This window comes from Oncorhynchus masou, chromosome 18 (genome assembly GCF_036934945.1).
Source record: "Oncorhynchus masou masou isolate Uvic2021 chromosome 18, UVic_Omas_1.1, whole genome shotgun sequence".
Classification (NCBI taxonomy): domain Eukaryota; kingdom Metazoa; phylum Chordata; class Actinopteri; order Salmoniformes; family Salmonidae; genus Oncorhynchus; species Oncorhynchus masou.
Genome location: NC_088229.1, coordinates 22,586,594 through 22,602,164, shown reverse-complemented (window position 1 = coordinate 22,602,164; position 15,571 = coordinate 22,586,594). Strand labels below are relative to the sequence as shown.

Genomic DNA, 15,571 nt, shown 5'->3' with positions numbered 1-15,571 from the left:
TAATGCAATCTCTTTCCTTCTAATTCTCTCTCTTCTAACTCTCCCTCTCCTAACTCTCTCTCTACTTCTAACTCTCTCTCTCTCTCCCTCCTTCTAACTCTCTCTCTCCTAACTATCTATCTCCTAACTCTCTCCTTCTAACTCTCTCTCCCTCTCTTCTAACTCTCTCTCTCTCCCTCTTCTAACTCTCTTCTAACTCTCTCTCTCTCCTTCTAACTCTCTCTCACACACTCTCCCTCTCTCTCACTCTCCTTCTAACTCTCTCCTAACTCTCTCTCCTCTCTCTCTCTTTCCTTCTAACTCTCTCCTTCTAACCCTCTCTCCGTCTCTTCTAACTCTCTCTCTCCTAACTCTCTGTCTCTCTCTCTCTCTTCTCACGCTCTCCGAACTCGCTCTCTCTCCTTCTAACTCTCTCCCTCTCCATCTCTCTCTCTCTCCTAACTCTCTCCTAACTTTCTCTCTCTCCTAACTCTCTCTCTCTCTCCTTCTACCTCTCTCTCCTTCAAACTCTCTCTCGCTCACAATCTCTCTCTCCTCTCCCTCCCTTCTTCCCTTCACCTCTCTACTTTCCATTGTCCAGAAAGTCTAATACAAAGTATGCGCCAGCTTTTCCAATGGAGCGGATGAATGGTGTCCGGGGTTGATGGACTGTCTTACAAAACAATGAGATTATACCACAGTATCATTTTCTGACTAATTGGATCTGCCAAATGTCTGCTTCTCAGACCTACAGTGAACAGTACGACTCCTTTGCATGTCTTCTACAATGAATCCCATCCCCTTATGACTCAAATAAAGACTGTAGACATTATATATATTATGTTCTTCATGTGGTCTTTTTGCGTGAAGAGATGTCAATGTTTATTTTATCACAGACTGTATAAATGCATTTGGTAGTTCAATGAGTTGTTCCCCTGGGACCAGACATCCAACGGAGAGCTTTTCCAAGTACAAGATTTTATTTGTATTTAATATACAGCACAGCCATTTAGTTGTTCATGCAGGTCATGTTTGCTCAGTAACATTAAACAGTGAACATTTTAAACACACAGGTGGGACAGGGATAAAAACAAAATAGTCTGCATACTGTAACATATATCAACCTGTGGGATATCCATTCAGTCCATCCCTGTCTGTGTGTAGTGTCCTTATGTGTGTGTGTTTTCCTGTGTGTGAGTGTACAGTATGCATGCATGTACATATGCTTTGTTGTGTGCAAGAGAGGGGTTGTGTCTCAGTACAAGCCACATCTCTTCATCATAATGCATGGTGTGAACGTATTTCTCTATGGACGCTTGACTGTGTTAGACACAGTACTTCCAGAAGCACTCAGAGGCACCTCCTCTTTTCCTGGACAGCTTCCTGACGCCAAAGACGTGGCTGAAGGGGTTGAGGTGACTCTGTTTCTCCAGCCACTGCTGAAACAGAGAACAATTACCGCTGTGGTAGTTCATGCTTCATGAAACCGCTACTCCCAAAACAAAATGTGATAGTAGCTTAATATATGCTTCTTATCATCATTCAGTTTAAAAACGCACATCTCTCTTCATCTGTCTTTCGAGTAGTCCAGCTGCACTGAGACCTAAGAGAGACAAAGGGTGAGAGAGAATATGTTGTGATACTTCTCTTGGTGAAACTGTTTAGGCACAATAGCAACTAGTTTGTGTGATCTCACCATCTCTGCTGAGATCTCCAGACAGTAGGGGTGAGTATCTGAGTCCAGGGCCACCTTGGGGAAGATATGTCTGCTCAGAGAAAGACAGCTCGTCTGGACTACCTGCTCCTCCATCTTCCACGGATACTGAACACAGTGAAAACACAGTCATCACGTACAATTGTGTTTATCTTAATCCAACCATGGGGATTCATGAGAAATAACTTAAGTAGCAGCTACACTTTGATGGTGTAAAGTGTATGGAACATTGTCACCATAATCAAACTGCTTATTACACATTCAATATTAACACTGCTTCAGTTCTCAGACACAACCACACGTTGACAGATCAACTCGGTCTCAAATAAATTACACCAGAACAGAATGTCACTGATTACAATACGTTTGTTATTTATCCTCAAGATTGAAATGTAATTAAAACTCACACATCTGTGAATATTGAAGTACCCTGCCAAATAACCTCATACCACAACTATTGGGTGGACCTGGTACTCACCAGGACCTAGGTAGGGCATCTCTGCAGAGTCGGTGATGGGATGTGCCAATAGCGGGCCAGTGGCTACCAGCAGGAAGGTCCACGATAGGAGCAGGTTAAACATGGGCCTGTTGTGTCTGGGTCTTCTGGGTGGGTGATGGGTGCTCCTGAGGTCTGGAGAGGGTTATCTTCTCTCTGCTCTCTCCCCCAAAGGGTTATATACCCCATGTACTGCCCCCACTCCACCCCATGTCCCCACCCCATCCTTAAAGTCACCACAATAGGGTGACACTACCATAGGTCCATCTGATGTCACAAACGCTCTCTCTGTGTGTGATACATCAACATCCAGTCACTCAGGTGAGTTATAGGGAACTATAAAATGGGTCGTGGGTCTACGCGTCCGGGGCAAAGATGTGCTTTATGATCCCGGCGGGTTGATTGACTAGTTTAACTGAATCGGTAAATCGGGTTTGCCCAGGTGTTTAGATTGCCCTGCTCATCTGCCTGTGGAGGGGGACCAGGTGGAGAGACTAGGGCACAGAATTGACTGTTTATTTTATGAATTAATTAACCTGCTACATGACTTCACTTTCATTAAATCAACCGACTCACTGCGAGACTTACAGGCTTTATGGAATAGCATTTATCTCCCTCACCTCGGCTACCCATCCAAACACATGACTCCCTGGTCACAGTACAATATGATTTTGTTGTTTTACATAATGCATTGAAAGCAGTTAGTCGGGCGTTACATCCTGTAGCCTAATAGGTCATACACCCTACAAGAGGATGGAGGTGTTCCTGAGTCAGTGTTACTCCTCTGGAGCAGGTGTCATGTTGTCTCACGGTGGATAATTTGGACTATTCCTCAGTTGCATTGAGGCTGATGTAGAAATGTATGCATACTGTTCTTACATTAAATCACATAACACACGTAACATTATCCCTGATATCAATTGTGATATTCATCCTACAATACAATGTTGGGCCTGAAATGGTCAATTAATTCAGCAGAAGGAAATGAGAATCGAAGTTATGGAGATCCAGGTAACTGCCAAAATAAAGGAAACACCAACACACATGGTCTTAATGGGGCGTGGGGCACCACGAGTCAGAACAGCTTCAATGCGTCTTGGCATAGATTCTACAAGTCTTTGGTACTCTATTGGAGGGAGGTGACACTATCGTGATATGGTGACTGAGACGGCCATTACATTTTAGTAATTTAGCTGAAGCTCTTATCCAGTCTGACTTAGAGTTAGTGCATTCAACTTAAGATATCAAGGTGGACAACCACATATCACAGTCATAGTAAGTACACTTTTCCTCAATAAAGTCGCTATGTGCAAAATGGTTCAGGATTATTTTGATGATTTATTTTGGGGAGGGCGGATATGGATTACATCGTTTTCATGCTCATCAAACCATTCAGTGACCACAGTGCCCTGTGGATGAGACTCAAGAGACAGACGGGGTGTGTTCATAGAGGGTAACATTTTGCAACAAAAGTAGGTCACCATTCGCAATTGTTTATTTAATTAACAGAGGTCTCTGATGTCAGTCCCATGGTCTCGTATGATAATGTTTATTTAATTAACAGAGGTCTCTGACGTCAGTCCCATGGTCTCGTATGATAATGTTTATTTAATTAACAGAGGTCTCTGACGTCAGTCCCATGGTCTCGTATGATAATGTTTATTTAATTAACAGAGGTCTCTGACGTCAGTCACATGGTCTCGTATGATAATGTTTATTTAATTCACAGAGGTCTCTGACGTCAGTCCCGTGGTCTCGTATGATAATGTTTATTTAATTAACAGAGGTCTCTGACGTCAGTCACATGGTCTCTCATATGATAATGTTTATTTAATTAACAGAGGTCTCTGACGTCAGTCCCATGGTCTCGTATGATAATGTTTATTTAATTAACAGAGGTCTCTGACGTCAGTCCCGTGGTCTCGTATGATAATGTTTATTTAATTAACAGAGGTCTCTGACGTCAGTCCCATGGTCGCATATGATAATGTTTATTTAATTAACAGAGGTCTCTGACGTCAGTCCCATGGTCTCATATGGTAATGTTTATTTAATTAACAGAGGTCTCTGACGTCAGTCCCATGGTCTCGTATGATAATGTTTATTTAATTAACAGAGGTCTCTGACGTCAGTCCCATGGTCGCATATGATAATGTTTATTTCATTAAGAGAGGTCTCTGACGTCAGTCCCATGGTCTCGTATGGTAATGTTTATTTAATTAACAGAGGTCTCTGACGTCAGTCACATGGTCTCGTATGATAATGTTTATTTAATTAACAGAAGTCTCTGACGTCAGTCCCATGGTCTCTCATATGATAATGTTTATTTAATTAACAGAGGTCTCTGACGTCAGTCCCATGGTCTCGTATGGTAATGTTTATTTAATTAACAGAGGTCTCTGACGTCAGTCACATGGTCTCGTATGATAATGTTTATTTAATTAACAGAGGTCTCTGACGTCAGTCCCATGGTCTCTCATATGATAATGTTTATTTAATTAACAGAGGTCTCTGACGTCAGTCCCATGGTCTCGTATGATAATGTTTATTTAATTAACAGAGGTCTCTGACGTCAGTCCCATGGTCGCATATGATAATGTTTATTTAATTAACAGAGGTCTCTGACGTCAGTCCCATGGTCTCGTATGGTAATGTTTATTTAATTAACAGAGGTCTCTGACGTCAGTCCCATGGTCTCGTATGATAATGTTTATTTAATTAACAGAGGTCTCTGACGTCAGTCCCATGGTCTCTCATATGATAATGTTTATTTAATTAACAGAGGTCTCTGACGTCAGTCCCATGGTCTCGTATGATAATGTTTATTTAATTAACAGAGGTCTCTGACGTCAGTCCCATGGTCGCATATGATAATGTTTATTTCATTAACAGAGGTCTCTGACGTCAGTCCCATGGTCTCATCTGATAATGTTTATTTAATTAACAGAGGTCTCTGACGTCAGTCCCGTGGTCTCGTATGATAATGTTTATTTAATTAACAGAGGTCTCTGACGTCAGTCCCATGGTCGCATATGATAATGTTTATTTAATTAACAGAGGTCTCTGACGTCAGTCCCATGGTCTCTCGTATGATAATGTTTATTTAATTAACAGAGGTCTCTGACGTCAGTCCCGTGCTCTCGTATGATAATGTTTATTTAATTAACAGAGGTCTCTGACGTCAGTCCCATGGTCGCATATGATAATGTTTATTTAATTAACAGAGGTCTCTGACGTCAGTCCCATGGTCTCGTATGGTAATGTTTATTTAATTAACAGAGGTCTCTGACGTCAGTCACATGGTCTCGTATGATAATGTTTATTTAATTAACAGAGGTCTCTGACGTCAGTCCCGTGGTCTCGTATGATAATGTTTATTTAATTAACAGAGGTCTCTGATGTCAGTCCCATGGTCTCGTATGATAATGTTTATTTAATTAACAGAGGTCTCTGACGTCAGCCCCGTGGTCTCGTATGATAATGTTTATTTAATTAACAGAGGTCTCTGACGTCAGCCCCGTGGTCTCGTATGATAATGTTTATTTAATTAACAGAGGTCTCTGACGTCAGTCCCATGGTCTCGTATGATAATGTTTATTTAATTAACAGAGGTCTCTGACGTCAGCCCCGTGGTCTCGTATGATAATGAAGGTGGCGCAAGCGGCCGGTGACATTGACTTTTTTACGATTCATAGACTGTTTCAGTTAAGGGTCATCTGATTCATTTCATTTTGATGGTGGTTTAAAGAGCATGTTTTAATAAAGTAATTAGTTGAAATTGAAATGATTTGTGGACTCCAACCGAGCTGATTTAAAAGAGATTTAGTAGAGAAATATCAGAATGTTGTATAGGGTATAGCATTTATAAAAGAGCACAACTCAATAATCAGAGGTGGCTGATGATGGTGTTCTGTGTGAGACAGACAAAAAACAGCGGGTTGGGAAGGATGAGAAGAAGTGTCACACCTCCAAAATATTTTTTTACAATTATGTTCTATCAGGATATGGTACATTATCTGGCAGGATTCAAATGGAGCTAAGTACTATGTTTGTTTTTATATCTATAAAGAATGCACAGTCGTGTATATTTGATGCATATAACTATCTGCTCGTTCCTAAACAGTTCACCCTAAATTTATGGGTGTAGCTGTCTTTTGACCTTGTGAGTGCCACACACAACTCTTGCCAGAGACAGAAGAGGAAGTGAGACATCCCACTCGCTGTTTTTTTTCTTCAATGAAAGTTAATGAACTAAGTAGACCCGACCCAGCTGCTATTGCATTGGTGTCTACACACCCAGTGGTAAACAGCCTTGGTAAACAATCTACCATTTTCGCTCATGCCACTGGCTTGTTGTCACCCATGTCATCCCATGGACACAGCTTGTTGTTTTTAAATGGCACCAGCAGATGGCAGAAAATGCCTAGTAATTCAAGTAACCATTTAACTTAATTGCATTAAAATATAAATGTTAGTTTACATTTGAACTTGTGGAAAAGTTTTTAAAATATACAAATGTAAAGTTGTTTTGTCAAGTTTCAAGTATCGGATGTACTGTAGGCTACAGGATACACACACAAACACGATTTATTAGTCTATGTAGGATACATATTGTAAGGAAACAGCAGGGAGCAGGTCTCGAACCCTCAACCTTATAGCCCGAGGTCCGGCGCACTATCGACTCTGCCGAAAAAACATGCTCGTGCAGCAGAGTCGATTTCCACGCTTATGAACCCAGGGTCGTTACACTATGTAGCACTACTGCCTATGGGGGGTGATTCATGCCAGAATTAAGCCTTGTGAAGCTACTGATAACTCTCACCAAGTCACCTAACGTCTTCCTTGCGTCATAAAATCACGCCATGGATTAACATGGACTGTCAATGGAGACAAGTTTGTTTCTAAGGCGTCAAACTGCCGACGCTTCACGTCACGTACACGTCATGTAGACGTATTGTTCAGGTTGCGTAATGTGTCACTGACACGTCATGTAGACGTATTGTTCAGGTTGTGTAATGTGTCACTGACACGTCATGTAGACGTCATGTGGACGTATTGTTCAGGTTGTGTAATGTGTCACTGACACGTCATGTAGACGTCATGTGGACGTATTGTTCAGGTTGTGTAATGTGTCACTGACACGTCATGTAGACGTCATGTGGACGTATTGTTCAGGTTGTGTAATGTGTCACTGACACGTCATATGGACGTATTGTTCAGGTTGTGTAACGTGTCACTGACACGTTATGTAGACGTATTGTTCAGGTTGTGTAATGTGTCACTGACACGTCATATGGACGTATTGTTCAGGTTGTGTAATGTGTCACTGACACGTTATGTAGACGTATTGTTCAGGTTGTGTAATGTGTCACTGACACGTCATATGGACGTATTGTTCAGGTTGTGTAACGTGTCACTGACACGTTATGTAGACGTATTGTTCAGGTTGTGTAATGTGTCACTGACACGTCATGTAGACGTCATGTGGACGTATTGTTCAGGTTGTGTAATGTGTCACTGACACATCATATGGACGTATTGTTCAGGTTGTGTAATGTGTCACTGACACGTCATGTGGACGTATTGTTCAGGTTGTGTAATGTGTCACTGACACGTCATGTAGACGTATTGTTCAGGTTGTGTAATGTGTCACTGACACGTCATGTGAACGTATTGTTCAGGTTGCGTAATGTGTCACTGACACGTCATGTGGACGTATTGTTCAGGTTGCATAATGTGTCACTGACACGTCATGTAGACGTATTGTTCAGGTTGCGTAATGTGTCACTGACACGTCATGTAGACGTATTGTTCAGGTTGTGTAATGTGTCACTGACACGTCATGTAGACGTATTGTTCAGGTTGCGTAATGTGTCACTGACACATCATGTAGACATATTGTTCAGGTTGCGTAATGTGTCACTGACACGTCAGTTTGCGAGTAAGAATGTTATGAATGATCTTACCATGAACGCCTTAAAAACGTCTACATGTGTTTCGTGCTAGTTTAAGTGTCTGTTTAGTTCATCAATTTCATTTGTTGATTTAGCTAAAATAGGACTGTCACCTCAATGCAAAAATGATTAGGCTACCTGATATCGCAGCCACCATTACTGTGTAGTTATGCCTATTTCTCGCATCATATAAACACAAGGGCTTATTGGTAGCCTAGTGGTTAGAGGGCCAGTAACTAAAAGGTTGCTAGATTGAATCCCAAAGCTACAAGATAAACTTTTTTTGTCATTTTGCCCGAGCAAGGCACTGTTCCCCGGGCGACAAAAACGTGGATTTTGATTAAGGCAGCCCCTTACACCTCTCTGATTCAGAGGGGTTGGGTTAAATACGGTAGTGTTGATAAAGAGATATGATGAAGGGCGAGCCGGTCAAGGATCGATGCAGACAAGGTGGTAGATTGTATGACAAGCGACAGTTTATTCAGAGTAAAGATATCTGGTACAGCGTATATACGGGCCCTTCTATTAGCTCATGAGGAACCAACAAAAAAGCCCCGCTAATCGTTTGCACAAGCAATTAATACAGAACAGAAAGTAGGTTGATTCTAGAAGTTCGGTTCTTCGGATTGGTTCAGGCTGGGGTGTAGTCTTCCGTCAATGGCTCAGTTGTCTGTCCGTCATCGTAGAATCCCTCCATGCCTGTTCTCAGTCACACAATGTTCAGCTAGAAAAAGGAGGTTATGTGTGTGCGCTGGTTTGTCTCTCCCTGCCAATGTGTGTAGGAGTCTTATCTGTATGTCCTCGGTAGTTAGTGTGTAATGTGTGTGCGTTCGTGTCCTCACTGGATGTTGTGGCCGAACTGAAGGCTAGCACCTGTGGCTAGGATGTATCCTATTTTGACAGTGTTGTGGATGATTTAAGTGAGTCTGTGAAAATACGTTGCTATGTGTTGTCTAAGTTACAGCAAGGCAATAGCAGTAAGTTGGTCACCTGCATAAGAATTAACATTTCTTTACAGTAGACACATTTCAGTTGAATGCATTCAGTTGTACAACTGACTTGGTCGACCCCTTTCCTTTTCTTTGTTGGAGGTAGCCTAGGGTTGCCCTTTCCTTTTCTTTGTTGGAGGTAGCCTAGGGTTGCGGTCCAAACACTTAAAAGACACACCCAAATTAAGTGGACAGTGGACGTATCATGACGTCTAACGAGTATATACTTACAGGGCAAGGGGCGAGAGGAAGGAATGATTTTTAAATGGAACATCCTTGGTCATCAAATTGTGTTTTCAGCCACCAGTAGCTTGTGGGTGCTTTATGTGTGCTACAGTCAATTATGTTTGCATGTCTACTTGTATTAAATATATAATTATTAATATACTCCTACTGTATGATAGCTAGCAAATTATTTCGCTAACCAACGTTAGCCTGCCTAGCTGGAACTTCTGAAGAAGGAACATGTTTTATTTCTACACTATCCAAAAGATAACCAAACAAAAACATATTTACTTTTTACGTAGTAGCAACATTTCTAACTTATTTGCATTCGTTTTTACTTACACTTGTATGTTGACTGCTCCATTGATGTTGTTTTTAAGTTTACGCTGACTTTTCTTAGCGGATGTACAATCGACACAATTTGAATTATGGGGAGTTTCAGGCCCTGGAGTGAACATAATTGTACACTAGCAAAACTGGTTAAAATGAGGTCTGAGGGGCTTACATTACATTCCCTTGCTTGGCTAATCATTTGGACCACCCACCAAGATGGAGACGGGGATTCCCCAAAGGGCATAAGGCGAGGGTAAGTGGACGAATGTGTGTCTTTTAAGTGTTTGGACCATAATCTAGGTCTCTAGTGGTGCATTCAAAACTCGGAAGTCAGCAATCTCTGACTTCCGACTTCAGTGCGATCAAGACAACTGGGAACTCTGAAAAAAACAAGGTCAGACTGGGATTTTTGTTTTGACCAGTCCTCCAACTCGGAATCTCTGGCATCTTTCTCTGAAAATCACTGAGGTTATGATTTGACCTCGTTTCCCTCCCCCACTTCACCGGATTAAGACACAATCAGTCACCATGCAATCCTTCGTCTATACATTTCTGTAGAGATGTCTTATGGTTAAAAACAGGGTTCGAGTTGAGGGGCTATGTGAGGATATAGGCCTTGTTATAGACTTGCAAAAAGCATATGCTACCACTTGTTTGCTTAGCCATAGGAAAAACAACAGTCCAGATTTTATAAAGCGATCTAGGCTATGACAATGATAAACTCCACGATTATTTCCGCAGTCTACTAGTTTATCAAAGGTCTTGCGCAGCCTAAACATCACAGGAAAATGTGGATGGTTTATTAAATGCTCTGCAATGTAGAGCTATGCCTAATGCAAAATACCCAAAAGTTAGAATTGGTTTGGGTCTATGAATCAATCAAACAACTTAACAGATAAAAATATGTATTATTCAGGAGAATCCCATTGAATCAGGCTATTCATTTCAGTGCAGTTGCGTTCTTACGCATATACTTAGACTCAACGGAACCTGATGAAGCCTGAACATTTAAGCTGTTTGTCATTGATTTAGTCCAAAATTGCCGACAGATGAAGACCTATATTTAATCTGGAATTGACAAACAAAAGCCTGACTAGGATCCTGACTTTCCCCCACGTCATATTACCAATTAGGGTAAATGTATTCCTATTAATTTGCATGGGCTAACCATTGTGATTAATGTAATTTACCATCGTCTGCTTTTTATGAATAAACAGGCATCAGGGTAAACATTACATCATTTCAATCCCCCCCCCCCCCCACACACACACACACAATAATGTTACTTGCCTTTACAGATCACAAAGTGAGCTATTTTCCACCCCATTCATATGCAAATGCTTTTCATTCATACACTGGCTTGTCTAGCTGGCATGTTTTCATTTTAAACAGGCATTCCCTTCCCTACACTGAAAACATTTTTGTCCTCAATTGTGATTTAAAAAATAATCTCATTAGTACCCCCTTGTGGTTGAATATATATATATATATATATGTCTTTTGATACAATTAATAATGTTGAACTAACAAATACCATCAAGGGATACGTTACAATTTACAACAACAAACACCTTATGAAACAGCTGTGAAAACCAATTTAGCAATATTTTAGATTTAAATACATAACCATTGATATTATTTTGGTACATGTGTATCAATTTACTTTCAGATTTGTTGTACTCTCACATGGCAATCTTAGACTGAAATACAGAATTATAGTGTGTGGAATAGGGAGGAGGTGGGTATTGTGTGGATGGGAAGTTCTGCCTGTCACTTGTTCTTCAACAGGTAGTGGACTCGAAGAGGGAAACTGCAAAGTCCAGGCGCTGCTGCCCTCTTTGTTCTGAATGTTTGCAGTGCTAGTGTTTTTAGCTAATCTGTGTATCTCACATTATGTGCCCAGTATGATAGTTGTCTTGCTCTTTCTTAGCAGATAATGACAACTTGACATAACAGTAGCTGTAGATGATGTAATGAAAAGTTGGAGGGTGGTTGGTAATGGAGGACATCAGGTGGATCCATGTCTGTGTGTTTGGCAGAACCCCTAGGTCCTGGAGAACAGGAGCAGAGTAAAGGGAACAGGGTAGGAGACAGACGTAAACAAGCAAACACACAGGTTGAATGATTCAGGTATGTAAAAATAGTTATTTAATTATTTACTTTAAATGTTTGATTAGACATGGTTAATGTTAACGGCAGACAGAAAATAAAGGATACCTTTCTAATTGTTGATGTCAGTGGGGTTGGGAAGGGATGGTCCTTGCGAAAGGTAGAGAGATGAGTTGTGAGAGAAACTCCAGGGTGGTGTCATGACCACTGGAGTCATACACCTTAACAGTACCTATCTGGAAGTGGCGGTTACTTAACATGACCCAGTGGTTAGCCTAAAAAGTTTTCTCCTTTGGTGACAGCCAAAGAACCTTGTTGGAACTTCTTTCTCAGAGTGTACTCAACAAGTTTAGTCTGTTAAGTTTACACCATTTGATTCTGTACTCAAACATCTGCCTGGTATTCCTGTACATATACCCCTGCGCCCATCTCAGTGTAACATGATCCATCCAAGGCCTCAGCTGGATGCATAAAATGTGATAAATGTTAGCGAGATGCTATAGTATGTGTGTGTGTTTGTATGGATGGAGTTCTAGGTAAAGACCTGAGAAGATGACAAAGGAGATAGTGATGAGAGTGAGAGCATACAGTATGAAAATAAAAACCACTTGTGGAGGGAGAACAGTGAGGGTGGTGGGTTGAGCACCTGCAGTGAAGCTGATTGGCTTCTCTGGCTCATCACACTGTGACTAAAAGAAAGAGATTTTGAAATTAGAACAGCTGAAAAGCCGTCATTAACATACTCCCAGAGATAGCAATATATTCAGAATTCACTGAATGAAGTAGCCTACCCATCCCCATTTACAATTGTATTCATCACTGAAATAAATGATACTATAGCATATTCAACTACATTATTATTGTAGACTATAGACTACTCTGTCACGCCCTGGCCTTAGTTATCTTTGTTTTCTTCATTATTTTGGTTAGGTCAGGGTGTGACATGGGATTTATGTGTTTTGTCTGGTCTAGGGGTTTTTGTATGTTTATGTGGCTGGCTCCTTTCTAGGTAGTTTGTAGGTCTAAGGTTGCCTAGATTGGTTCTCAATTATAGGCAGCTGTCTATTGTTGTCTCTGATTGGGAACCATATTTAGGCAGCCATATTCTGTGGGTACTTTGTTGTTTGTCTTCTGTCTTTGTACCAGATAGGACTGTTTCGGTTTTCACTTTTGTTGTTTTGTATCTTGTAGTGTTCTCGTGTATGGTCTTTATTAAACATGTTGAACTCTAACCACGCTGCATTTTGGTCCTCCTCTCCTTCCCAGGAAGAAAACCGTTACATACTCCTGTATCTAACTTGTACAATAACGTAATCATTGAATGAAATAGCGTACCATCCACATTTACAATTTAATTGATCAATAATACTAGCACATACAGTTACATTGTTGTAAAATAGACTATTACTGTATCCACACCATATTAGGATACCGTTTTGTCAGGCATGATTTTACAGTTGAAGTTTACATACACTTAGGTTGGAGTCATTAAAACTAGTTTTTCAACCACTCCACAAATTTCTTGTAAACAAACTATAGTTTTTGCAAGTCGGTTAGGACATCTACTTTGTACACAACACAAGTAATTTTTCCAACAATTGTTCAGACAGATTATTTCACTTATTCACTGTATCACAATTCCAGCAGGTCAGAAGTTTACATACACTAAGATGACTGTGCCTTTAAACAGCTTGGAAAATTCCAGAAAATGATGTCATGGCTTTAGAAGCTTCTGATAGGCTAATTGACATCTGAGTCAGTTGGAGGTGTACCTGTGGATGTATTTCAAGGCCTACCTTCAAACTCAGTGCCTCTTTCCTTGACATGAGGAAATCAAAAGAAATTAGCCAAGACCTCAGACAAAAAAATCTGGGAGCAATTCCCAAACGCCTACGTTCATCTGTACAAACAATATTATGCAAGTATAAACACCATGGGACTGTGAAGATGCTGGAAGAAACAGGTATAAAAGTATCTATATCCACAGTAAAACAAGTCCTATATCGACATAACCTGAAAGGCCGCTCAGCAAGGGAGAAGCCACTGCTCCAAAACCCCATTAAAAAAGCCAGACTACGGTTTGCAACTGCACATGGAGACAAAGATCGTACTTTTTAAAGAAATGTCCTCTGGTCTGATGAAACAAAAATAGAACTGTTTGGCCTTAATGACCATTGTTATGTTTGGAGGAAAAAGGGGGAGGCTTGCAAGCCGAAGAACACCATCCCAACCATGAAGCATGGGGGTGGCAGCATCATGTTGTGGGGGTACTTTGCTGCAGGAGGGACTGGAGCACTTCACAAAATAGATGGCGCCATGAGAAAGGAAAATTATGTGACATCAGTCAGGAAGTTAAAGCTTGGTCACAAATGGGTTTTCCAAATGGACAATGACCCCAAGCATACTTCCAAAGTTGTGGCAAAATGGCTTAAGGACAACAAAGTCAAGGTATTGGAGTGGCAATCACAAAGCCCTGACCTCAATCCTATAGAACATTTGTGGGCAGACCTGAAAAAGCATGTGCGAGCAAGGAGGCCTACAAACCTGACTCAGTTACACCAGCTCTGTCAGAAGGAATGGGCCAAAATTCCCCCAACTTATTTTGGGAAGCTTGTGGAAGGCTACCCGAAACCTTCGACCCAAGTTAAACAATTTAAAGCCAATGCTACCAAATACTAATTGAGTCTATGTAAACGTTTGACCCATTGGGAATGTGATGGCTGAAATAAATAATTCTCTCTACAATTATTCTGACATTTCACATTCTTAAAATAAAATGGTGATCCTAACTAACCTAAAACAAGGACATTTTACTTGGATTAAATGTCAAGAATTGTGAAACACTTTAGCCAAATACATTTAAACTCAGTTTATGTAAACTTCGACTTCAACTGTAGGTCTTCCATCGAAGTTGCATGTTGTACCTCGTTTCCCTTCTTCAGTGAAAAGTAGTTATTTCATTTATAATTGAATTAATCCATTAAATAAATACTAGGAACTATAAAAATATTTTAAAATAAACCAAATTTGCCTTAACATAGTAGGACTAAATATTTTCTAACGATATCACGACTTAAATATAGTCTATTTACTACTCAATTGGATCAAGTACATATTGGCAATTATTTTCTTGTCTATAATGAAACTATCTGGGGTAGACACTCAAAAATCCCTTCTGCCGCTTGTTTAAAAAAATAATAAAATGAATATCTGTGTTGCTGCCGAGCTCTCAAATACCGGTGCCAGTCTCTCACGCTACGAATGGTCACTGCAATCCGGATTCCTTGGGACTTCTAAACTTAACCAATTTACATGTATACTTGATAGAGGTATGGACATCCAAAAGATTCCAAATAGCAACTATGAACTCCCCTGAAAGCCGTGAACACAACTCTTATTGGTTGTCTGATGTGGAAGTTGTAACAACACAGTTTGTGATTGGCTGAAAACATTTAGATCTGTATACAGCGAGATAAGATAACATAACATGCCATGAGGTGTTGAGGGAAAGACAGATTATCTATAGATTAGGCATCATCTTTTCTAGGCCATTAGCCATAATAGGAAATACACAAGCCATTGGCTATAGTTCAAGGTAGCTATGTCCCAATGTCTGCTTGCACAGAAACATTGTATGTTTCTAACATTTATGGTTGAGATTTAATTAATATAAACTATGCACATTATCACTTTCATTAAACGCGATGCAGGCATCACACAGACCTTAGTAAGGCGTTGGTGTCATGTAAATCAGAAAACGAAACGCAGACTT

At 40.5% G+C, this 15,571-nt stretch overlaps 1 protein-coding gene across 1 annotated transcript; it reads right to left on the bottom strand.

Moving 5' to 3' along the window:
* Positions 1 to 1,304: 1,304 nt before the first annotated feature.
* LOC135559329 (urotensin-2-like) lies at positions 1,305 to 2,274 on the bottom strand. Its single transcript, XM_064993507.1, has 4 exons — positions 2,172 to 2,274; positions 1,676 to 1,801; positions 1,539 to 1,582; positions 1,305 to 1,418 (listed from the first exon to the last, which is right to left on the bottom strand). Exons 1-4 carry the CDS (start codon positions 2,272 to 2,274, stop codon positions 1,305 to 1,307), a joined length of 387 nt encoding a protein of 128 aa, XP_064849579.1.
* Positions 2,275 to 15,571: the final 13,297 nt, after the last annotated feature.

Excerpts from the sequence above, each read along its gene's own strand:
- LOC135559329 (XM_064993507.1), bottom strand. The coding sequence starts at position 2,274 with ATGTTTAACCTGCTCCTATCGTGGACCTTCCTGCTGGTAGCCACTGGC. Across the intron at positions 1,802-2,171 it reads GATGCCCTACCTAGGTCCTG|TATCCGTGGAAGATGGAGGA; the intron begins GTGAGTACCAGG and ends CACTGTGTTCAG. Across the intron at positions 1,583-1,675 it reads TGGAGATCTCAGCAGAGATG|GTCTCAGTGCAGCTGGACTA; the intron begins GTGAGATCACAC and ends TGTCTCTCTTAG.